The sequence below is a fragment of the Borostomias antarcticus genome (assembly GCF_949987555.1).
Source record: "Borostomias antarcticus genome assembly, chromosome: 11".
NCBI classification, from domain to species: Eukaryota; Metazoa; Chordata; class Actinopteri; order Stomiiformes; family Stomiidae; genus Borostomias; species Borostomias antarcticus.
Genome location: NC_140244.1, coordinates 16,785,664 through 16,811,837, shown reverse-complemented (window position 1 = coordinate 16,811,837; position 26,174 = coordinate 16,785,664). Strand labels below are relative to the sequence as shown.

General features: G+C 47.2%; 1 protein-coding gene across 1 annotated transcript; it reads left to right on the top strand.

Annotated features, from left to right (window-relative positions):
* Positions 1-919: 919 nt before the first annotated feature.
* LOC311315431 (acylamino-acid-releasing enzyme) lies at positions 920-24,149 on the top strand (the record flags this gene model as incomplete). The annotated part of the gene is made up of 20 exons (XM_084446101.1): positions 920-1,037; positions 1,305-1,449; positions 1,641-1,716; positions 1,809-1,905; positions 2,266-2,423; positions 5,459-5,593; positions 7,532-7,623; positions 7,983-8,020; positions 9,995-10,183; positions 10,809-10,906; positions 11,079-11,130; positions 11,571-11,659; positions 11,738-11,879; positions 13,445-13,528; positions 13,675-13,755; positions 15,347-15,435; positions 15,663-15,856; positions 15,974-16,076; positions 16,247-16,353; positions 24,047-24,149. 20 exons carry the CDS (start codon positions 920-922, stop codon positions 24,147-24,149), a joined length of 2,190 nt encoding a protein of 729 aa, XP_084302227.1.
* Positions 24,150-26,174: the final 2,025 nt, after the last annotated feature.

Below are 26,174 nucleotides of genomic sequence, written 5' to 3'. Positions count from 1 at the left end.
AATGTTGTTATTTTGGTGTATACTGTTAGTTTAAATGGGGATGGTGGTGATGCCAGTGCCTGGACCTGCACACCTCCAGGACCCTGAAACAGGCCAGGAAGATTGGCTCTTTGAACCACTCCCCTCTGGCAGGAGGCTGCGGTCCATCAGGGCCAAGACCTCCCGCTACAAAAACAGCTTCTTCGCCACTAACATCAGCCTCAGCAACAAGGCTTGTCCCCCTCTGTCCTGACTGACTGTACATATCACAAGGTGTATGTATAAAACATCACTTACATTACACTGCACACACTAATTACACACCACACTCCATTATATTGTGTGCTTGGCTATGTACTTTGGGGGGGTATATTGTATTTTGTATTTGCCATGTCCTGTCCTGCACCTGTCTGTCTCCATCAGTGTTTGCACCATTGACCTAAACATATTCCTAATATGTGTACTACCATGGCAATAAACTGATCTGAATCAGGTCAAGCCAATTTGATCATATTTGTTGTCCGTTGCTGCCCTCTACTGTGTTTTCCGCTTCATTGCACCCTACAACTCTGGACGAAATGGTATCGTCCGTCGCCAACATGGAGTCGCTGGTAAAAATTAGAAAAATTAATTGAACTGTTTTATGCACTGAAGGCATGTTAATTACTTCTAGAGTAGACAATTTTGCAACATACCTTTCTTGGCCATCAGCTCTTCGGAAATTCCACTACTTCCAGACCCATTCCGCTGTTAAATTGTGTTTTTGTAACAACCCTGCAAAGACCGTTTAGATTCCAGTCAGAGCTTTCTGGCAGATTTACCGTGTTGAAGCAAAGTGGTTCTAGTTGCCGTGGGCTAGAAGTCTTTCATGGGGGTATCTTTATTGTATGCTAATCTGTTCTGCTGAAGAAAGGAGTTACCGATGTTGACCTGCACCTAGATGGAGCCCGAAGCGATCAGCGCCGTGTACGACAAGTGCAGCAGCTGTCCCTCCCCCGTGTCTGCGAGCGTTACGAAGACGACAGAGAACAACCAGAGAATCCTAAATGTATCTACAGGTCTGCAGCGTGTCTGACTCTCTCTCTTTCTCTCTCTAACTATCTCGCTCTCTCTTTCTCTATCTCTCTCTCTCTTTCTCTAACTCTCTCTTTCTCCAACTCTCTTTCTCTATCTATCTTTCTATCTATATGTGTGTCTCATTCTTTCTCCACACACACACACACACACACACACACACACACACACACACACACACACACACACACACACACACACACACACATTCCTGGTGGTGAGTGTTTTCGTTTTACCCCTGTTCCGTGCAGAGTGGAGTCAGAGTGAGCGGTCCAGGGGAGTCCGGCTGCGCTTCTCTCAGAACTGGACCTTGATTGGACCGGACAGTGCCAGCGTCTCTGACCCGCCCCGCTTCACCGTCCTCCCCGCCGGACCTGCTACCCCCCTGCAGGGAGAGTAAGAGCAGCGCTGGCGCGGCCAGGATGCATTCTGGGTCATTTATCCTGAGTATTGATTATGCAGGCTGTGTTACAGTTAAGACCCAGTGCTTTTAAGGTCTAAACATTATGGTTTGATTTATTAGGCCAGTGGGTCCTTATCCTCTCATATCCTCTCCCCCCCCCCCCCCCCCCCCCCACGTGGGACAGACTGCTGAGTCGACACTCTCCCTCTGGTGCCCTACGGGCGGTCATCAGGGAGAACAATAGAAGCCAGTACCTGGAGGTAAGGTCATGTCACCTTCCTGACCCTTAACCCCTAACCCCATCATAATAAACCCTGACGTGTGTGTGTGTGTGTGTGTGTGTGTGTGTGTGTGTGTGTGTGTTCTGGGTCAGGTTTGGGACAGTTGTGGGCTGAGGAAGAGTCTGGACCTGACCAGTCTCAGTAAACATGGGCGAGTGTACGAGGACGGTGAGGACCGAGCATTAGCATGGCTGTGGACCGTTAGCCATTAGCATGGCTGTGGACCGTTAGCCGTTAGCATGGCTGTGGACCGTTAGCCGTTAGCTGTGAAAGTGTTCATTGATGTGTTTATGGTTGCTATGACTACTGACTAGGCCTTCCTGAGTGTCTGCCTGTCCCCCCCCCCCCCCGCCCCCCCGCTATCACTGTGTGTGTGGGTGTGTGTGCGTGGGTGTATGTGTTGGGTGGGTGGGTGGGTGTGTATGTGTATGTGTGTGTGTGTGTTTGTGTGTGTGTGTATGTGTTGGGTGGGTGTGTGTGTCTGTGTGTGTGTATGTGTTTGGTGGGTGGGTGTGTGTGTGAGAGCAGCTCAGTTCGGCTGCCTGGCGTGGTCTGAGTGTGAGCGCAGGCTGTTGTACGTGGCTGAGAGCAGTAGGACCAGAGAGGCTCCAGGCTCAGGGGCAACACGCTCTCCTGAGGGCCCCGGAACAGGGCCTGCTGCTGGGGAGCACCTGCCTGCCGGGAAGGTACCACACACACACACACACACACACACACACACACACACACAACACATACACACACGCACACCCAACACATACACCCACCCAACACATACACACACATACACCAGTGGCGGCTGGTGACTCAAAAAACTGAGGAGGACAGGAGGAAGAGAGGTGAACCGCCCATGGGCGCCGGGGGGCACTTTCCCTCAGTCAGTTATTATTTGAAATATCAGCTTTGAAGTGGATTTACATTCAATTTTAGCGTATGAAAAACTGAATAACACTTTCTTTAACTACATGCAGCATTTATTTATCATATTCATGATAAAATGTTACAAAACAACAATAAAACATTGTAAGCAATAGTTGTTGTAATGGATTGTACTCTTCTCTAAAGAGAGAAAATAATTGATATTGATGAGGTGCTGGAGAGGTTAGGTGATATATGAAAAAAAAAATTGATTAGGGGACACTGAGGTGTGGCTCTCTGGACAATGGAATACGTTGCACAGCAAATGCAGTATCCAACAGTTCGCTCATGGCTAGCAAGCAATGGTACAGCTATGGGATTAGCTCATTTGGGTTGCTGTCAAAGCTGCCACTCTTATGTTGCTATAGCTACAATTATCACAACAATATGAACATTCATTTGAAAGTTTTCCATCCACCCATCCATCACTGGATGAGGAATAAGCACCGCAAAGCGATCAATTCTCACGCAAGCAGGAGCCAGGCTGTGGATTTCTCCGATCCGGTGTTGCGACCCAGTCTCTAGAAATGTTTTGGACGAGTTGCCGACAGTTTGCGCCTCCAGCCAATCAGCGCGCCTGCCTATGCCGTAGCCTGACGTGCACCTCGTAGCTAACGTTACCGGCTATAGCCAGTCAGTGGAACTGTCATGTTCAGACGGCTCTAGCTCAAAAAGTATTTATGTCAGCTTAGATATTTAGATGGCTAGAATCAAGACAAATAGACGAACAGTTTGATGTATAATATGTCCCATAATACTTTCGGATGTATTATATTATGGAGCTACGAACACACAAACAGTCTCCAATGGCACAGGGAAGAGAAACACAGACATCAACGCCGACTCAATCAGCCTTCACTGTGGTAAATCTGGAATGTGATTGGACTAACAAAATGTCAATATCTGAATCCTGTTCAGACAGGGCCGGAGTACTGTCCTCCCTTGCGGTAATTTTTCAGCGTTTTGGCCAATCACAAATTAGCAAGAAAAAAGGCATTACATTGATTTAAGAGAAAAGAACCCGCCCCAAGGGAGGCTAGCCTCCCTTCCATAGATATCTATGGGTCCTCCAGCTTCATGTTATAGATGTCACTGTTGGAGCTTTAGAATTTCAATAATGGTTTTTTATCCATAGGGAAAACCTGCTTTATGAACAAAACTGTTTAAAAAAACTTTTAATCCCTCTCTTCTCTCCAAAAACCGAGGAGGACTGTCCTCCCCTGCCTCAATGGACGAGCCTCCACTGATACACACCCACCCACCCAACACATACACACACACCCACCTAACATATACACACACACCCAACACACACACCCAACACGCACAGATCTTGTCTCGAAGTTACACTTTGCGTCATGTGACTGTGAAATCAAACCACGATCAGCCTACAACGCTCGTTTGAGATACAATACCACACAGACTATCGGGGGTCGCCGTGGAAACTCATCACTTTACAAGACTCTCAGTCCTGTGAATCTCGCCGTGAAACGAGTGAAATAATTTTAACTGAACACAACTTCTAGGTAGTGAAGATCTTCTAGTCGGTCCTCTGACAGGGTAAAAGCTGCCAATCGTCCCTCTGTGTAATTCAAGACGTCCCCTATGCACCTGTGACTGTGCGCTTTTGTGCCAAGTCTCTGGTGCGTTTTAAAGTGATGATGAGTTCCCTGTGGACCACACCATCATTCCCCATGAGGGGAGGTATAGCTAAAGTAGCCTATAAGCCAGATTCAACAGGAGATTTGGATAGAGTGAAGTTGGGGAAGGAGGGAGGGGGAGGGGCCACAGGTGGATTGCATTCAACTGCATGTGGCTTATTATGAAATTATGTTATAAGATCTTTTTGTTTTACTGCATATTAAATAAGAACACCAGTTTTTGGATAGGGGATACATGACATAATGTAACAATATGTTAAAATTAATTTTTTTCCTCCTGTGATGTGGCCCCCCCTAGTGGTTGTGGCCCTAAGCGACTGCTTATATTGCTTATAGCAGCGGCCGGCCCTACACACACACACACACACACAGACACCCAACACATACACACACACATACACACACACACACACATACACACACACACACACTCAACACATACACATACACACACACACCCAACATATACACACACATGCACACACGCACACACACACACTCAACACACACACACACACCCAACGCACACACACACACACACACACACACACACACACACACACACACACACACACACACACACACCTGTCTCTCTCTCTCTCCCACACAGTGGTTAACTCTTTCCTGCCTTTTTAAAAATATTTTATTTAGCCTTATTTAACCCGGAAAAAGTCCCATTGAGATTAAAAATCTATTTTTCAAGAGAGACCTAGCCAAGACGGGCAGCAGTGCAATCCAAACACATTTACAGACACAAATATACAACAGAAACACAGAGATGCAACAGCAATACAGTTTACACACGTGACTTGGTGATTTGGCTATATGGCAATATGCTAGTCAAAAACATGAACATACTGTTAAATCCACCTCTAAAACCTTCATAGTGGATTTAAAAACATCTATTGAGACCTGCTCCTCAAGTTTGAGATCATTTTGTAACATGTTCCAGAAAGAAGGAGCCGAATAACTAAAAGCCATTTTCCCCTTTTCTGTTTTGACTTTGGGAACAGACAGCAGCAAGAAGTCCTGTGATCTTAAGGAGTATTTCCCAGTAGTTTTTTGTAAAATGTAGGCACAGAGGTAAGAAGGAAGAAGACCAAGAATTGCCTTATAAATAATGATGCGTGCCCCCCCAGCAGGACCGGAGTGTGTACTGGGAGGACTGGGGCGAGGGTCTGGCCAGTAAGAGTCTCCCAGCGCTGTGTGTGGCCGACCTGACCAGAGACACGGTCACCCTGCTGCAGGGGGTTCCTTCCACCGTGTCCCCGGGCCAGGTGAGACGCACACACACACTTGGACGCACACACACATGCACACACGCACACACACGCACAAATGCACACACACGCACACACACACGCATGGACGCACACACACATTGACGCACACTTACAATGTGTGTGTGTGTGTGTGTGCGTCCATGTGTATAAACGGAGTGTAGACACACACACACACACACATTGTAAGTAAACTTGAACAAGCAACCAATGTGGCACTTTATGGGGTGTGATAAGTGCCACTTTGGTTGCTTGTTCAAATCTTACTTACAACGTGTATGTATGTGTGTATGTGTGTACGTTTATACATACACACACACACATACACACACGTTCGCGTTATACAGTGCAGCTCACTACAAAACAAGGCGCACATGCCCGGTAGTTCGATCACGCTTTAAGTGAATGGGGGAGCTCACGTGACCGAATGAGTGCTTGCGTTGTGAGCTCAGTGGTGCGTGTATGAATGTGTCTGTGTGTCTGTCACGTGTACCACGAAGGGTTGTTTGTTCACATATTACAAGATCTGAGGGGTGGCTGTCCAGGGGAGACGTGCTGAAACGCTTCGCTGCTTGTCTGGAACATGTGAAAACCTTCTTGGAAAGCAAAGGCCTCAGCTATCCCGAACTGGGAGACCTCGATTGGCTGGAAAAGTTTTACTTCATGGTGGATATGACAAGTCACTTAAACACGCTGAATAAAAATCTCCAGGGAAATGGAAGCACGGCCCTGCAGATGCTGGAGGATGTTTTGGCGTTTGAGCGCAAGACGACAGTGTTTGCCAGAGATGTACAGAGCGGTATGCTCTCTCACTTCCCCTCCCTGAGAGAGTTCAAAGAGAACAATCACATCAATTGTGATTATTTACACCGTGGAATTGCAAGTTGCATTTGGAGAAAGATTCAGCGAGTTCAGAAAGGAAAAAAAACACTCTGTCCTTCCCTGTCACACCGCTGGACATCGACCCATCCCTGCTGAACATATCCGCATTCACAGGAGTAGGCCTAAGTCAGCCCGATCTTGAACTTGAACTGGCCGACATAGCGGATAAAAACTTATGGGTGTCCAAGTTCAAAAGCCTGACAGCGGATATCGAAGAAGTCGCCCATCAGAAGGCCACTCTCGCTAAAGAGCACACATGGAGTGATATTGAAAACCTCCCCAAACCAGAAAAACTTGTTTTTGAAACATGGAGTGCCATTCCCGACACGTATATGAACATGAAAAAGTATGCATTTGGAGTCCTGTCTATCTTTGGCTCAACATACTTATGCGAGCAAGTTTTCTCGAGTATGAACTTCATAAAGTCCAAATATCGCTCCCGCCTCACAAATGAGAGCCTACAGTCCTGTCTGAAGCTGTTGTAAATCATATTTTTTGAAATAGCTAGTGTAGTTTTTCTAATTGCGCCATCTATTGTAGCTATATTCAGTCTGACCAGAAGCAGGGATAAAAACGTATTCCCACCGGCGATAAAAATTACTGATCAGAGGAGGGGAAATCCCCCCCAGCAATTCGCACGCTGTATGTATGTATGTGTGTATGTATGTAGGCTATGTTAGATCTTGTAATATTTGAACAAGCAACCCCTCGTGGTACACGTGACAGACACACAGACACATTCATACACGCACCACTGAGTTCACAACGCAAACACTCATTCGGTCACGTGAGCTCCCCCATTCACTTAAAGCGCGATCGAACGACCGCGCATGTGCGCCTTGTTTTGTAGTGAGCTGCGCTGTATAACGCGAACGTGTGTGTGTGTATGTGTGTGTGTATGTATATACATACACACATACATACATACACGTTGTAAGTAAGCTTTGAACAAGCAACCAAAGTGGCACTTATCACACCCCATAAAGTGCCACATGAAAATAATTTATGTATGTGTATATGTGTGGGGTGTGTGTGTGTGTGTGTGTGTGTCAGGCCCTGTGGGTGCGTGCTGGCCAGGCGGTGATGTTTGTGGGCTGGAGTCATGAGCCCTTCAGACTGGGCCTCAAGTTCTGTTCCAACCGCAGGTGAGTGAGTCCTGGTACACAGACCAGCAAGGCTGCTCTCACACACACACACACACACACACACACATCCGCATGGTTAGAGTTGGAGCACATAAACAGACACATCCGCATGGTCAGGGTTAGAGCGCACACACACACACACACACACACACACACCCTCATGGTCAGGGTTAGAGCACACACACACACACACACCCTCATGGTCAGGGTTAGAGCACACTCACACACACACATCCTCATGCTCAGGGTTAGGGCACACACACACACACACACATGGCTGGATTAGATGACCTTCTGATTTGAGCGGATGCTGCTGGTTCCCTTGGTAACCGTCACACTAGACTTAACTGTGTTCCCAGATCAGCTCTGTTCTGTGTGGACATGGAGGGACACTGTGGTGAGTACACACATTCACACACATGCGCACACACACACACACACACTCACGCACGCACGCACTCACGCACGCACGCACACACACACGCACACACACACACACACAGACTCACACACACAGTGGTAGAGAGGCCGTCCAATGATCATAGGGTTCAAATCCCGCGGTTCGAATCCCGCCTCCTCCTGTCCACATGTCGAAGTGTCCTTGGTAAGCATGTAACGGTAACCGCGGTATTACGGTAACCACAGTATTTTTTGGTCACGCGGTAACCTTGGGACTGGCTAAACTCACTGTGGACTGGTCAGATGTCTTAGTTATATCAAGCTAACTATAAGCATCGGTGTGCTTATCTGTGTCATATTTATTCAGTTGAGTAATTTACGATCGAGCTAGCTAACCACCTTTAGCTCAATTGGCTCAGTTGCTGGTTAGTGATGAGAGGCGGAGTCCCAGCCCAGCTGATAACCCTCCGTTGCGGGTTGGGGGGATGCAACGGTCGGCTAGGATCCTGCCTCTCATAGCTAACCAGCAACTGGTCACATAGGGCGCATGTTCAATCCACACTAGTCACGTAGCTTTCCGTTGCCCTGGAGGTCCACCCGTCTGTGAGCACAACAGAGGATGCCTGGGATAATTCACTGACAACTTTTGCCTTTTCCTGCTCATAAAGATTTGGCACGATCTTCTCAGCAAAATGGGTGCGCGACGGGATCTCGTAGCGTGGCTCAAGCACATCCAGCATATGTTTAAACCCCTCGTTTTGCACAACGGAATATGGCCTCATGTCTGCAGCTATAAACACCCCAATAATACCTTTTGTAATAGCTTTAGCCCGGTCGGGTTCTTTAGCTAAGGGCTGCTTAAATGCCGTGGTGATGAGCGGTTGTTGAGCAGGAGGTTTTTCAAGCTCTTCAGCTCCTCCGCTAGCCATGTCTACCGCTGGCAGCGCCTGACTAGTGTGGATTGAACATGCGCCCTACTTGACCACGTCGCCTACATCCTTTTTTGTTTTTTATTTTTTATAAACCTATCCGGTCATCTGCTCAACACACCATCTGTACCCACAGACCTCCTCTATCACTGCTCAACACACCATCTATACCCACAGACCTCCTCTATCACTGCTCAACACACCATCTATACCCACAGACCTCCTCTATCACTGCTCAACACACCGTCTATACCCACAGACCTCCTCTATCACTGCTCAACACACCATCTATACCCACAGACCTCCTCTATCACTGCTCAACACACCATCTGTACCCACAGACCTCCTCTATCACTGCTCAACACCATCTATACCCACAGACCTCCTCTATCACTGCTCAACACACCATCTATACCCACAGACCTCCTCTATCACTGCTCAACACACCATCTATACCCACAGACCTCCTCTATCACTGCTCAACACACCATCTATACCCACAGACCTCCTCTATCACTGCTCAACACACCATCTATACCCACAGACCTCCTCTATCACTGCTCAACACACCATCTATACCCACAGACCTCCTCTATCACTACTGAATAGTGGTGCAACAGATCATCGTTGATCCGTGATTGTAAGGAAAGCAGAAGCACTTTAAATTAAAAGAAAAAAACTACACATCAGAAATGTGTTTAATAAATTATATGGTGTTTTTTCCAAAGTAGGCTACAAATCTTCTTCCTCTTTAAATTTTGTGTTTTAAAACTGTGTTTAATACCGTGATATACCGTACCGTGGACCTTGATACCGTGATATTACCTTACCGTGAGTTTTTGATACCGTTACATGCTTAGTCCTTGGGCAAGACACCGAACCACAAATTGCTCCCAATGAGAAGGATAGCACCGTGCATGGCAGCTACCGCCATTGGTGTGTGTTTGTGAATGGAATGAATGAACGAACATACACACACACACACACACACACACACACACACACAGACCCATAGCCTACTGTCTACTCTCCCCCTTCTCCAGAGTGTGTGTCCGAGGGGGAGGGTCGCGCCGTGTCGTCCCCCAGGCTGAGCCCTGACGGGGGCTGGCTGGTGTTCTTGCAGGGCGGGGTCTGGGGCCCCCACGGCCAGGCCCTCAGCCTGCAGCTACACCACCTGGCCACCAGGAGCACCACCGAGCTGCTGGAGGTGGTCCACAGGCCCAGTGGGACAGGTATGTACGGGTTAACCCAACACAAACTTGACTTTCACTCCAACACAAACTTGATGTTTTCTTAATTAATTTACTGTAACCCTCCCTCCTCCCTCTCTTCCCTCCCTCTCTCCCTCTCCCTCCTCCCTCTCTTCCCTCCCTCTCTCCCTCTCCCTCCTCCCTCTCTCCCTCTCCTTCCTCCCTCTTCCCTCCCTCTCTCCCTCTCCCTCCTCCCTCTCTCCCTCTCTCCCTCTCTCCCTCTCCTTCCTCTCTCCTCCCTCCCTCTCTCCCTCTCTTCCCTCTCTCTTCCTTGTCTCTCTACTCCCCTTCTCCTTCCTCCCTCTCTCCCTCTCCCTTCCTCCCTCCCTCTCTCCCTCCTCCCACCCTCTCCCTCTCCCTCCCTCTCTTCCTCCCTCTCTCCCTCTCCTTCCTCCCTCCCTCTCTCCTCCCTCCCTCTCTCCCTCTCTTCCCTCTCGCCTCTTCCTTGTCTCTCTACTCCCCTTCTCCTTCCTCCCTCCTCCCTCCCTCTCTCTCTCTCCTCCCTCTCTCCCTCTCCCTCCTCCCTCCCTCTCTCCCTCTCTCTCTCTCTCTCCCTTCTCCCTCTCCCTCCTCTCTCCTTCTCCCTCCTCCCTCCCTCCCTCTCCAGGCTGTGAGTTTGCAGGTCTGTATGAAGCCCTGCCCCCCAGCTGCTGGTCGTCAGACAGTCGGAGGGTGGTCTTCACCAGCACCAGGAGGAACTGGAAGGTTCAGCACACATACACACACTCGCACATACAGTACACACACACGCACATGCACACACACACTTGCACATACACATACACTTGCGTGCGCACACACACACGCTGTGTTCTAAAAGCTGCATAACTCTCTCTCTCTTTCTCTCTCTCTCTCTCTCTCTCTCTCTCTCTCTCAGGAGGTATATGTGGTGGACAGGACCACCAGGAGGGTCGTCTGTCTGACCAGCAGTAAGTCCCCCCTCTCCTAAAGCTCCGCCTTCTTCTGCACCACACAGCACACATGTCCCTCTACCTGCTACTCTCTCTCTCTCCTCTCCTAACACTCTCTTCCCGTCATCTTCTCCCCTCTCCTCCTCTCTCCCTCTCCTCCCTCTCTCCTCTTCCTTGTCTGTCTACTCCCTCTCTCCTCCCTTCATCTTCTCCCCTCTCCTCCCTCTCTCTCCCCTCTCCTAACACTCTCCTCCCTTCATCTTCTCCCCTTTCTCCCTCTCCTCCCTCTCCCCCTCTCCCCTCACCCCCTCTCTCCCTCTCCTCACTCTCTCCTCTCTCCCTCTCTTCCCTCTCTCCTCTTCCTTGTCTCTCTACTCCCCCTCTCCTCCCTCCCTCTCTCCCTCTCCTTCCTCTCTCCCTCTGCTATCTCCCTCTCTCTCTCCTTCCTCCCTCTCCAGATGTAACATTTGGCAGCTGGAAGCTTCTCACCATCCAGAAGGACCTGATGGTGGCATCCTGTTCCTCCCCCCAAATACCCCCCAGCCTGGTAATGTGTATGTGTGTGTGTGTGTGTGTGTGTGTGTGTGTGTGGTGATGGTGCTGATCTTGTGTTGCTCTCCTGTAGAGAGTGGCTCCTCTGGCGCCCCCTGGTGGGGAGAGTCAGCGTGTTCCCTGGCAGCCTCTGGGCCAGCCTGCCTCGGCCTTTTCCCTGGACTGGACATGTCTGGACCTGACCCCTCCCCCCCAGGAGGAGAACCCTCAGTACTGTGAGTAGAGGAGAACCCTAGAGAACCCTCAGTACTGTGAGTAGAGAACCCTACAGAAAACCTCATTACTGTTAGAAGAGAAGAACCCTCAGTACTGTGAGTAGAGCACCCTACAGGAGAAACTCACTATTGTGAGTAGAGGAGAACCCTCAGTACTGTGAGTAGATGAGAACCCTAGTGAACCCTCAGTACTGTGAGTAGAGAACCCTACAGGAAAACCTCATTACTGTGAGTAGAGGAGAACCCTATAGAGGCTTATCATGTGACATCACCAAGTATGTGCCGACATGTTGGAAGACCACCGCTGAAAAACAAGCAAGTTCAGGATTAGAAACGCCAGTGGAAGAGCCACCATGAAGGTCTGGCTTCCATGAAGGTCTGGCCCATCAACGTTCGCCTGCGTGGAATCTGACCCTGGCTACACATTAAACTTGCATAGGTGCTAATATCACAAAAAAAACTTTTAGATATTTTGTGATCACATGGGAAAATCACACAGACTTTACCCTATAGAACTGTATATAACTTCATACCCTATAGGACTGGGTATAACCTAATACCCTATAGAACTGGATCTAACTTTATACCCTATAGAACTGGATATAACCTTTATACCCTCTAGAACTGGATATAACTTCATACCCTATAGAACTGAATATATAACTTCATACCCTATAGAACTGGATATACTGTATAACCTCATACCCTATAGAACTGGATATACAGTATATAACTTCATACCCTATAGAACTGGATATATAACGTCATACCCTATAGAACTGGATATATAACTTCATACCCTATAGAACTGGATATCTAACTTCATACCCTATATAACTGGATATCTAACTTCATACCCTATAGAACTGGATTTTTAACTTCATACCGTATAGAACTGGATATATAACTTCATGCTGTATAGAACTGGATATAACTTCATACCCTATAGAACTGGATATAACTTCATACCCTATAGAATTGGAAATAACTTCATACCCTATAGAACTGGATATAACTTCATACCCTATAGAACTGGATATAACTTCATACTCTATAGAACTGGATATAACTTCATACTCTATAGAACTGGATATAACTTCATACCCTATAGAACTGGATATCTAACTTCATACCCTATAGAACTGGATTTATAACTTCATACCGTATAGAACTGGATATATAACTTCATGCTGTATAGAACTGGATATAACTTCATACCCTATAGAACTGGATATAACTTCATACCCTATAGAATTGGAAATAACTTCATACCCTATAGAACTGGATATATAACGTCATACCCTATAGAACTGGATATAATTTGCTTGCACATTTTGTCAATGGTCTTCCAATATGGCGCTGGATGTGGTTGCTAGGTGATTTAGAACGCAACTGTAAACTCTGTACTTTCTCTCAGTTGAAGACCCAAAACAGGGAATCTTCTCTCTCACTCACTTTTTCTTTCTCTTTCTCTCTCTCTCTCTCTCTCTCTCTCTCTCTCTCTCTTTCTCTCTTTCTCTCTTTTTCTCTATCACTCTCTCTCCTTGGTTCCCTCCCTCTCTCAGCTGGTCTGGACTTCAGTGCCCTGCTGGTTCGCCCGCGAGGTCATAGGTCAGGCACCAGAAGTCCTCTGGTGGTGTTCTGTCACGGTGAGACTGACTCATCTCAGCAGAGACGCTTTCTCCCCCTCCCTCCTCCCCTGCTGCTCATCCTCTCTGCGTTGAGGTTCTACTGATCTTACCGTACGTGTGTGCGTGCGTGCGTGCGTGTGTGCGTGTGTGTGTTCGTTCCCCAGGGGGCCCCAACTCCCAGTTCAGTGCAGAGTGGAACGTAACGTCTACAGCCCTGGCCCAGCTGGGCTTCGCAGTGCTCATGGGTAACTGACCAACTCTCTGTCTCACTGGTCCTATCACAGCCTGTCTTACTACCAGCCTTTCAGGTCTAGTCCTATCACAGCCTGTCTTACTACCAACCTCTCAGGTCTAGTCCTATCACAGCCTGTCTTATTACCAACCTTTCAGGTCTAGTCCTATCACAGCCTGTCTTACTACCAACCTCTCAGGTCTAGTCCTATCACAGCCTGTCTTACTACCAACCTCTCAGGTCTAGTCCTATCACAGCCTGTCTTACTACCAACCTCTCAGGTCTAGTCCTATCACAGCCTGTCTTACTACCAACCTCTCAGGTCTAGTCCTATCACAGCCTGTCTTACTACCAGCCTTTCAGGTCTAGTCCTATCACAGCCTGTCTTATTACCAACCTTTCAGGTCTAGTCCTATCACAGCCTTTCTAACAACAGTAGGACCCCACTTATCCGAACCCAACGGGACCGAAGGTCGTTTGTATCTCTGAAATGTCCGGATGACTGAAACTTATGTTAAAATGCACCAAATAAGTGCTATACTTGTTTCATATAGACTCATAATAGACCGATAAATACCCTACTTTGAAAATGCATCAAAATTGCAATAAAATAGCCAACTAAACTCATATAGCCTAGCCTATAATAGGCCTACAGTAGCCTAGAATAAAATAAACGAATTTCCACTTGAGTGCGTGCTTTGAACAAATACAGTACTTTATTCTCAAATGAGGCTTACGCTGTATCGATAGGCTACTGTATTCGCAGAACAAAATGGTATAGCCTAAAAACAACCCAACATTAGAACAATTAGAGCAAATGATAATCAATAAATAAATAAATGAAATGACAGACAAGTTGTCGTGTCTCTAAGTACAGTAGGTCAAGTAGGCTAATCTACATGCCCACAACACGTCTGTGTTCCTGAAGTCCATTAACTGGGAACGAAAAATGACTCGATGCTCCTCTGCTTCAGGTTGCTGACGCGCTTTCTGGCTACCAAGGAATGCAGCTCTCGCAGCAGACTCGTTTGCGTTTTGCGCTCGACATTTTCCCGCTTTAGAGTAACAAAGAAATGAAACGTGACCACAGGCAACATATAGGTCTACATACAATTCTGTTGTTATTCACAGTAGGATATAGTACATGTTTATTATGACAGATTTAAATGTAAGTAAAGTACTCTAATGAAAATCCCACCAGTAACCAGATAGCAGGCTCAAAAAAAAAGAAGAGTTTTTTAAGCCTGTCCGGTAGACCGGGAGGTTCGGATCTCTGAAGTTCGGATGAGTGGGGTCCTACTGTACCAACTTTTCTAGTCTAGTCCTATCACAGCCTGTCTTACTACCAACCTGTTAAGTCCAGTCCTATCAGAGGCTGTCTTAGTAAATATGTCCCTAGTACTCTGGTCCTATCAGAGCTTGTCTTACTACTTCCCTCATCTCTCTCTCTCTCTCTCTCTCTCTCTCTCCCTCTCTCTCCCTCCCTCTCCCTCTCCCTCTCCCTCTCTCTCTCTCTCCCTTTCTCTCTCTCTCCCTCTCTCTCTCTCTCTCTCCCTCTCTCTCTCTCTCTCCCCCCCCCTCTGTGTCTCTCTCTCTCTCTCTAGTGAACTACAGGGGTTCTACAGGGTTTGGTCAGGACAGCGTCTTGTCTTTGATCGGCCGTATTGGAGAGCAGGATGTGAAGGATGTGCAGGTACTGTTGGGAGGGGGGGAGGCGCTCTACTTCCTGTCCCTCTAGCTAGCCTCTAACCCCTAACCGCTGACCCTTACTCGCTAACCTCTAACCCCTTAAACCTCCTAACCCTCGACCCTTAACTGTCGAGTTCTTTTGGAGATCTAAGAAGAGCGTTTGATTGGTCGAATGTGAAAGTAGTTCCCTCTGTTGGTGACGCCCAGCTCCCCTCTGGCTCCTTTTCCCAGCGGGCCGTTCTCACGGCGCTGCTGAGCGAGACGACCCTTGACCCCCGGCGGGTAGTGGTGATGGGCGGGTCGCACGGCGGCTTTCTGGCCTGTCACCTGATTGGCCAGTACCCAGACTTCTACAGAGCATGTGCAGCCAGGAACCCAGTCATCAACGCCGCCACCTTGCTGGGAACCAGCGACATCGTAGACTGGTGAGACGCGCACACACACACACACACATGCACGCACACACACACACATAGATTTGACATGTTCTTGTGGATGCTACCATGTTCTTGGTTCTCTGTTGTGGTTGTGGTTCTTCCCAGGCGGTACTCATGTGTGGGGCTGCAGTTCTCCTACGACCAGCTGCCCTCCCCTCAGGCTCTGACCACCATGCTGGAGAAATCACCCATCACCCACGCTGCCCAGGTCAGCACACACACACACACACACACACACTCACTCACTCTTTTTCTCTCTCTCTCTCTCCATTCTGGTCATGCTGTTGACCATGATGTCTCGTGTGTGTGTGTATGTATGTATGTGTGTGTGTGAGCGTGTGTGTGTGTGTGTGACCGTATGTGTGTGTGTGCACTCAGATCCGCGCCCCAGTGCTGCTGATGTTGGGGGGGCGGGACAGGAGGGTCTCCCCCCACCAGGGCCTGGAGCTCTACCGACACCTGAAGAGCAGGGACAGCCCCGTCAGGTCTCACACACACACACACTCTGTTACGCCCCCACAAGGTGGCTCAGGCAGGCAACATAAGGCAACAGATAGCAGGTGAGGGTGCAGCAAAACAAAACTCATAAACCAATAATAAATCAAGAAGGTTTATTAATATAATGTAACCAGCAACACAGGGATCAAGGAGAACTATCAGTGGCACCAAAGAAAAATACAAAAAGAAATAACCCCACCCCCCTAAGTACAGTGGGTGGTGCTCACTTTAACCTAGGGTTGTAACAACAGGTAAACCTACGTGATGTTACGATGTAGACCCCAGGGTATCTTCCTATTCTCACTTGTCCCTGTGTGCAAAAACAAGAGATTTAACAAACATAACACAACTAAAGTAGGCTGACAACTAAGGTAAATGGACAACAAAATACAGAAGCTTCACATGTAACATAACTAAAGGACAAACATCAAACAGAATCAAAACAAACCAGAGCTCTGCCACAGCTCTCCAACTAAACACAAATCAACCTTGCTCTCAAAAGGGAGAGAGAGAAGTGAAGAAAAAGGGGACTATATACAGTATAGGGCGTGGGACTGGCTGATTGGGGATATGGAACAGGTGGTGAATGATGATTGGTGAACCAGGCGCGCGCATCTGAGAAGTAGGAGAAGTGAAACAGAAGGGGGAGACAAAAACACAAAACAGAACCAAACACAGTAGGCCTACATCCATACAACATACATAAACCACACACGTAACACACACACACTCACACACACACACACACACATACACACACACGCTCACACACACGCACACACACATACACGCTCACATACACACACACACATACACGCTAACATACACACGCACGCTCACACACACGTTCACACACACACACACACACACACACTCACACACGCACACATATACACGCTCACACACAAGCGCGCTCACACACGCACACATACACACATACACGCTCACATACACACGTTCACACACACACACACACACACACACGCTCACACACACACACACACACACACACACAAAAACACACACCCACACACACACACACACACACGCTCACACACACGCGCTCACACACACACACACGCTCACACACACACAATCATGCGTGCACACACACACGCACACATGTCATGCACACACACACACACACAAACACACACACACACACACACAATCATGCGTGCACACCAGGGCTGGACTGGGACAAAAAATCGGCCCTGGCATTTTTGGCCCAGACCGGCCCACCACAATCGGCCGGACACCACCCACCAGTACGAAATCCTTGCGGCCCCTTTAAATACGCAATACCACCGTACTATTTCCCCAAACCACTACAAAGATGAGTAAGTTCCGTGGACAAGTGTACCAGTGCAAATGGACGAGTGTACTCACTCACTCTTGACTCCCTGGTGGTCAGACGTGGCCGTGGAGTACACAATCTCCATACTCAAGTAACAGTTACAGTACAAGTACAAGAAATTGTCAAAGAAAAAGCTCTGATAGAAGTCAAAGTATAATTTCAAATTATTTATTACATTATTATTATTATTATTCAAATGTTAGTATAGAAATATATGTACAAAGTATACAAGTCACTCAAAATGTTGCCTGTGAACTCCACTGGGCTGAAAAGATCTCCTCCTCAAACAAGGCAACCTTTAAAAGAGTGAGAGGGAGAGACAAAGAGAGAAAGGTGAGAATGATAATTGATGGAGTTAAATGATCACAGTACTGGTCCAGTATCTTCAATTGAGAGCAATGTAGAGAGATAGTTGCATGTATTTGATACTTACTTAGTAATAAAGGCTGCAGGCTGCATGGCCCTCTGGATACCCTCAACAATAATGGCATCTCCTGAGAGAGAAAGAGAGAGATAGAGAGAGAGGGGGGGGGGGGGAGAGAGAGAGGGAGAGATGAGACATGATCAATGATAAGTCATACATGATTAAATGACAGATTCAGATGATCAGAGTTGCATGAATTGTATACTTACTTACTGGAAAAAGGCTGCATGGACCTACCCTCATCAACAATGGCATCCTGAGTGAGAAAGAGGGAGGAAGAGAGATGAGACACGATAAGTGAGATAAACTATAGATTCAGATAGTAACAATATCTACTAGAAAATGTAAGCATTTGCATAGATTGTAAACTCACTACTTACATAAAAAAGGATGCCTGTGAAGTCCACTCCAGTTAAAAGCAAAGTTCTTATTTTCAAACAAATGAGGGCAACCTTTGATAGAGAGAGAGGGAGAAAAGGGGAGACAGAGAGAAAGGTGAGACTGAGACATTATAATTGATTGAGTTGATCACAGTACTGGTAATTACATGATCATAATACCTTTATCTTTACTGGAAAAGGCTGCATGACCCTCTGGATACTCTCAACAATAATATCCTGACAGAGAGAGAGGGGGGGGGAGTGAGAGAGAGATGAGACATGACCAATGATCATTTTTAAATTATAAATGATTAAATGACAGATTCTAGAAAATATAAAAACATAGTTGCATGTATTGTATACTTACTTAGTGGAAAAGGCTGCATGGCCCTCTGAATACCCTCATCAACAATGGACAATGAACCACACAAGTTAGGGCCGGGCATCCTTTGAGAGACAGGGGAGGGGGGGTAATAATGAGTCACATGATCACACTATCTTCAGTCTAAAAAGCTGCTACATTATTATGAATAATTTTATAATAATAACAACAATTTCATATCAACTTACTATAAGTTTCCTCAGTAGCTCACTCTTCTCTGACACTTTGTCAATGACAGTGTCTGTGTCCAAAGCAACAAGGACGTCTTTTTCAGTGGCCATCAACATGAAGGCTTCCAATTTGCTGGCAGACAGGCTGCTCCTCAGTCTGCTTTTGATATATTTCAGTGTTGAGAATGACTTTTTTAACCTAGCCCCTTAGTAACAGTCCTGAAAGGAGCTAGGCTTACCAGTCAACTGGCTGGTAAATTATCCATTACCAATAGATTTTTAGCAGCTAGCCATTGGCTAGTAAATGGCTAGGGTTAATTTTGGACCATGGCCACACACAGCTAACGTTAGCCTGCTCCTCTTTTTCTTCGAAGATATAACGTTAAGTAGCCCAGCAGCAGCAACACTGCTAGGCTAGGCCAGAATAGATAACGTCAGTAATAGCGCTAGTGCTAATTGCCAAGCTAACGTGCTAACGTTAGCACTACTACTGACGTTATCTGGCTGGCCTAGACAAACAGTGTTAACGCTAGCTAGCTCAAACGTAGCTAGCTACGACCCGATTAGCTTGGCAGGGAGGTGGGTAGCTAGATAATGCTAGCTAGCTGTACCTAGCTAATGCTAGCTGGCGCTAGCCAGCAGATAGCCGTCACCCATATTCATATTTAGCTATAGCTTTTTTTAAGCTTTCAGCTATATTTCCTTACCGTTTCAACTACACACTCCTCCTGCTCACTCTGTCCTTCCTCGGCCCTGTCATGTCTCTGTCCCTCCAGGGCCCTGTCATGTCTCTGTCCCTCCTCGGCCCTGTCATGTCTCTGTCCCTCCTCGGCCCTGTCATGTCTCTGTCCCTCCTCGGCCCTGTCATGTCTCTGTCCCTCCTCGGCCCTGTCATGTCTCTGTCCCTCCTCGGCCCTGTCATGTCTCTGTCCCTCCTCGGCCCTGTCATGTCTCTGTCCCTCCTCGGCCCTGTCATGTCTCTGTCCCTCCTCGGCTTTCCTGTCCTGCTCTCGGCCACCATGCACCAGCCACCTCTCCTTCAAGTTCGTGTTCAACATGGTGTTGCTGCACAACGTCGGCTGAGGCTGTAGACGTTGAAGCAGCCCCTGGCGCAAACATATCAGTAATTTTTGCACATGTTGCAGCATCCGCCTCAAGACTTTTAATCTTTTTAGCTCGTAATTTCTCTGCGCCCCCCTTGCGCTTTGGTTTACTATACTTGTCCTTATCCATCTTTCTCCATCCACTGACTTTTGGCTCTCTAACGGCCCACGCAAATGACACCTGAAACTAACAGAGGGAGGGGTGGGGCCTACATATGATTGGGCCAGCCCAGTGTCAGTATAGAAAATGGACCAATGGGCCGCTGTCCCTGCTCTATGGGCCATTCGTTAGCCCCCAAAGAAAAAAAAAATAATATTTTTTTTTAGATCGGCCCACAAGTAGGTCCGGCCCACCGGGCATTTGCCCGGTACGCCACATGGCCAGTCCAGCCCTGGTGCACACACACACACACAATCATGCGTGCACACACACACGCACACATGTCATGCACACACACACACACTATGGGATGTGATTAGTGCCAGCACACCATACTGAAACGCTTGACTTGCGCCTACTTAAGAAGACGCGATGACATAAAACGTCTAAACGCACGTGTATAATTTCCATTGACAAACAATGGAGAGACAGACGTCTCATAGCTGTAACGTACCTGTCACGTAGACGCTGTGCACATGTTGTTTACACGAATTGCGCATCGTGTGCGTGACGGCAACACTACAGGTTAGATGCGCCTCACATATGCGACACCAACACTACACATGACAGTTTGGTAAAATCATAGATGTACGTACGTACGTCTTGTAATGTGTGCAGAAATTGCATAGCGACGTGTCAAACGTGCCAGTGCCTTGCTAGCGCAGCAGACGTGTTAGCGGCCGCACGTGTAAGGTCAGTTGCCTTTAAATCATAGCTGGTTCTAATCTCGTCCTTGCCAATTGGTAATGCATTCTCAATAAATGGAATTCTCACATGTTAAGCAACTTGTTTTTAATAAAGCCTAATATCTGAATGACTCTTTCTTCGCAATTTAAAACAAATGTTCAGATACACGTGTTTCTTATCAATAGAGGGCTATCTATTTCTAAATAAAATAAATCAAATGTAGGTAAATTACCAGATGTCGTTTTGAAGCCAAATTTTATTCAAACATTGGTCCACAAAAAAACACATATAGAATAATGTAAAACTGCAAATAAAAATAAATCGAAATAAACAATAGGCCTACAGGTCTTTCTTTGGGGAGGAGGACTATGCCGTCAACTCAAGATGAGCTGGAGCGAGCGAAGACCCACTTCTGTGGTGGCGCGGGAAGGCCCAACGCTTCCCCAGACTGTAGGCTACCAGGTTGCAAATCGCTACCACTGTTTCAACTAATTTGTAACATTCAAAGCAATCACCTGATATTATAGAAATTATTAAATCAGTTGTGTAGTGTTCAGCTCAAATGAAACCATTTTGCAGTATCAATGCATTCATTTTTTTGCCTATAGGCCAGCCTACACCAGGCTGAACACTTTCAAATGTAGCCTACAATTCGTTTGGCTATTTTTTTTGCACAATAGGCCTATTATTTCGATTTATTTTTATTTGCACTGTTTATATACATTATTCGTGATTCATCAATGGAAAGCATGATTGAAAATATTGCTCGTGTTTCCTCCCTCACAGAAAAAGACTGTCTCATTCTCTCTGTCTCTCAGAGCGGGTCTCCTGGCGCGCGTGGCTATGTTGCGCAATACCTGCTTTGTGTTGTGCAATACCTGCTCCGAGAGCGAGTGAGACAGATATCTCTTCTGATATTTAGGAATAGCGGAATTAATAATGATTAAGTTGAGTCTTACAAGCCTAACATTTGGTAACGAACTATAGCAATACATGTGCTTCATTGTTTTTGATTTAGGTGATTGTCATCATTTTGCACATAATTATAACACATAGCCTACATTATGCTACAAATATAAATATAAATCACCCGCCTGCGACATCTGCTGACAGAAAAGAGCACTGCAGTCTAGACAAACGGCCGAAATGTAAACATGTGATAAAAACGCTGATATCTAGGAAAAGTAATGAAAGGAGGGTCCTTGAATTTGATCGAGTGCAAACAATTATCATTTTGATTCACTTGTGTTCAAATTACCACCACTCGGTGCTTCTAGTGCCCGCAGTTAACACGTAAAGGCTTGTGCACGCGTGTTCTATGTTTTGAACGTTGGCACGGCACTTTTGACACGTCACTCCTAATATGTGCATCAAATACCTGACACCTAACACTACACCTTATAGTTTGATCAAACGAATAAGCGTGCGTATAGACACACGTTTGTGTGGTTTGCTAATATTATAGTGTGACGTGTGGAACGTGCCATGCCAACGTACGCAACAGACGTTTAAACGCCCGCACGTGTTAAGGCTGGCATGCCATGGTTTGACTCCTAAAACTGAAGCACATCTAGCATAATATTTTACAATGAAAAGCAAGGTCAATTTATAGGCTACACAGGACGCATAATTACGCACAGCTGGGATTGATAATCATTAGGCTATGGAGCCCATCCTAGTTGATTGTAGGCTAATTAGTGTAGCCCACACTCACAATCCCTTTTGCGCCATAGCCTACTGTATGTCAAAATACAAAATACATTCTTATACTATTATAGCCTACGTGTTTTGGTGCTGATCCTCAGCACCCCTATGCTACAGCTAGTTGATGATGCGCGCTCTTATTTGAAAATGTAGCGATAGTGGAGATAAAACGACACATATCTAGGAAAAGTTATGCAAGGAGGGTCCTGGAATTTGATTGAGTGCAAATAAATATTCTTAATTTTTATTCAATATGGACAAATGAGCCCCGCTCGCAGCTTCTAGTGCCTGCACGGCACTTTTGACACGTCACCCTCTGAGAATGCGAGCGACTCGTAACGCGTGCGTATATGCACGCCTATTAATCAGCTCGCCAAAGTACCTTTATACACGCAATGCAGGCGACGAAAGCACTGAGTGTTTGTTACGCTGGCACGAATCACACCCCATAACACACGCTCTCACACACACACACACACACACACACACACACACACACACACACACACACACACACACACACACACACACACACCTAGCAGAGAAATGTAGGCTACTTATTGTAATTTGCTCCTTTGCTTTTGATTGTCTGCTAAAAGTAAATGTAAAATGCAGTATACGTGCGCGTCTATGGCTAGTTACTGCTAACATCCATGATAATCAACTACGAAAGCACTTGGAATAAGAACCTACATTATAGTTTACAAGTAAGAGGCCTACATTCATCTAAAGTCCCTGTTCATCCGTCCTTGGTCAGCCTGCGTCTTCAGGTCACTGGATGGTCGGCTACTGAGTTGCTAGATAAAAAGGGATGAATCCCAGATGAAAACGCAATACTTCAACTGTAGTTTTAATGAGGCAGATATAGCCTAGCTGTGGTAGCCTACATATCATGGTTTCGGCAGTCAAAAGATGAATCAAAACTCAAAGATAGGGAGTCAGATTCTGCCAGGGAGTCGGAATTATTTGGCACAACACCCCGCCACCATAATTTACAGTATCAATAAAGCTTGAATACAGTGCATACAATAGCCTACTGTACTTCTGACAATTTCCTGACCGAACTAACTGAGCTTGTGCAATGAAGCGCGTGGTCGTGAAAGACAGCATGCGATGATGATTGGCCGCGGTCATTCGTGTGGTCAGTGTCCCGGCCACAACATAGCAAGAATGTACAGTAATCAACTGTGATGGTCTAATCTGACATGGTGACCATTGTGAAAGACCAAAAAAATGGTGTAGTCTGTACAGATCATAAGAGATGTGACAGTGAGTTTAACAGTGCTGGACGTGCTCTCTGCTACTCCCTACAGGCTGCTGTGGTTCCAGGAGGAGGGTCACTCTCTGGCAGGCGTGGACACTCAGGCTGACTGCTTCCTCAACCTGGTCATCTGGTTCCAGCAGCACCTCTCCTGAGACCCGGGAGACACACACACACACACACAAACACACACACCATGCACACACACACACACACACACACACACACACACACACACACACACACACACACACACACACACACACCATGCACACACACACACATATGTGCATGCTTGGAGCATGCAGACCACACAGAGATGCTACATGTCTTCTGTTAGTAGTTGAATTAATGGTGCTTTTATTCGATGGACACTTCCCTGTAAGAAAGACACTATCACGGTTACCTCATGTTCATTGACTTACAGGAATAAAACATGCTTAATGTTTAATAGAATTCGTGTTTCCTGTTCATTTGGAGGAGTGTGCCACTGTGTATGAGCACTAGGGGGCAGTAGAAGATCTTTTAAGCAGTTTGTAATCCCATATCTGTTTGTAGCATGGCAATTGGGGTCATTCTGATAGCATTGTTACACTGGCCTTCCTTCAGCTCTCTGAGACGATCACAGATTACTCTGAGGAAGGAAGGGAGGGAGGGAGGGAGGGAAGGAAGGAGGGAGGGAGGGAAGGAAGGAAGGAGAATGCAGCTCCAGAAGTGAAGCAGGTCTGCAAATGTGGAGCCTCGGCCCTCTCCTGTTCTGTTGACAGGCACTCTCCATTGGAGCTTCTCCTATGAAGTCTTTATCCCATGTTTATTGCTCTGTAAAAGTTCTTAGCCAATAGACAAACATTTTCCAGGATCTTGCTCAATCTCATTGAGAGAGGTCAGGGAAGAACTTTTACAGCTCACTTTTTCGGCCCCTGGGTGAACTGGTCTTTTGCTTCCTTTTGGAATATGTAGGGGTGGGATCCATGTCCATGTCAATTGCTCTCTGGAAAGCGCATTGTGTTGCCTCTATCTATGAAATGCGCTATACAAATAAAGTTTGATATGATTTCAGCCGGATTTACCTGCTGATGGATGATTTACCAGTTGATGGATGATTCACCAGCTGATGAATGATGTACCTGCTGAAGGATGATTCACCAGGTGATGGAGGATTCACCAGCTGATGGACGATTTACCAGCTGATGGACGATTCACCAGCTGATGGATGCAGGAGGTAAGGGTCCAGAAGGAGAACCCCTGAACCTCCTCTGTGGTGATGAGAACCCCGACACTAATGGCTCAAACCGAGGGAGGGAAGGGGTGTGTTGACCTCCTAACGTAGATGTGCAGCTGCTGTGCCACTGCTGCTCTAATACAACACAGCCATTCTGTAGATGAGGAGTGATTTATGACTGAGGGTGAACCCAGCCCGCCTTCAGCCTAACTGGATTTTATGGTCGTTTTATAAAGCATGTGGTTTCAGTTATTCATCTGAACAGGGAGTAACCTGCGCGACATAGTGCCTCACTCTGCCACCGGCCAGCAGAGGGCGCTGTGGTAGCTATTGGACCGTGACAGGCACGGTGAATTCTGGGGGATTGTTGCAGATGACATAGTCGATGGACAGTAGTAGATGACAGCAGATGGTGAATAGCAGATGACAGTAGATGGTGAATGGAGATACATAAGAGGATGACCCTGAAATGGTGGCATGACATTATCACCTCTGTCTACACCCTGACTGTTGGACTGGGAGGAGTGGAGAGGAGAAATCGAGGGGGAGTGAAAGAGGGAGAGAGCGAGGGAGAGAGAGAGAGAGGGGGGGAGAGAGAGGGGGGGGGGGGAGAGAGGAGAGAGAGAGGGAGAGAGAGAGAGGGAGAGCGAGGAGGGGAGAGAGAGAGAGGGAGAGCGAGGAGGCGGGGGGGAGAGGGGGGGGAGAGGGAGAGAGAGAGAGGGAGAGAGAGGGGGGGGGGGAGAGAGAGAGGAAGAGAGGGAGTAGGCCAGAGACTGCAGTCAGTCAGTCAGTCAGCCAGCCAGCCAGTCAGTCAGTCAGGCTGGCTGGTGGTCCTGATGTTTAAAACATGTGAGTGACCAGCAGCAGTCCCCTGCAGAGTGGAGTGGGAGAGGAGGCAGGAAACGGGGGGGGGGGGGGGGGCACGGCCAGACCAGCGGAGCCGGACTCACCATGACGC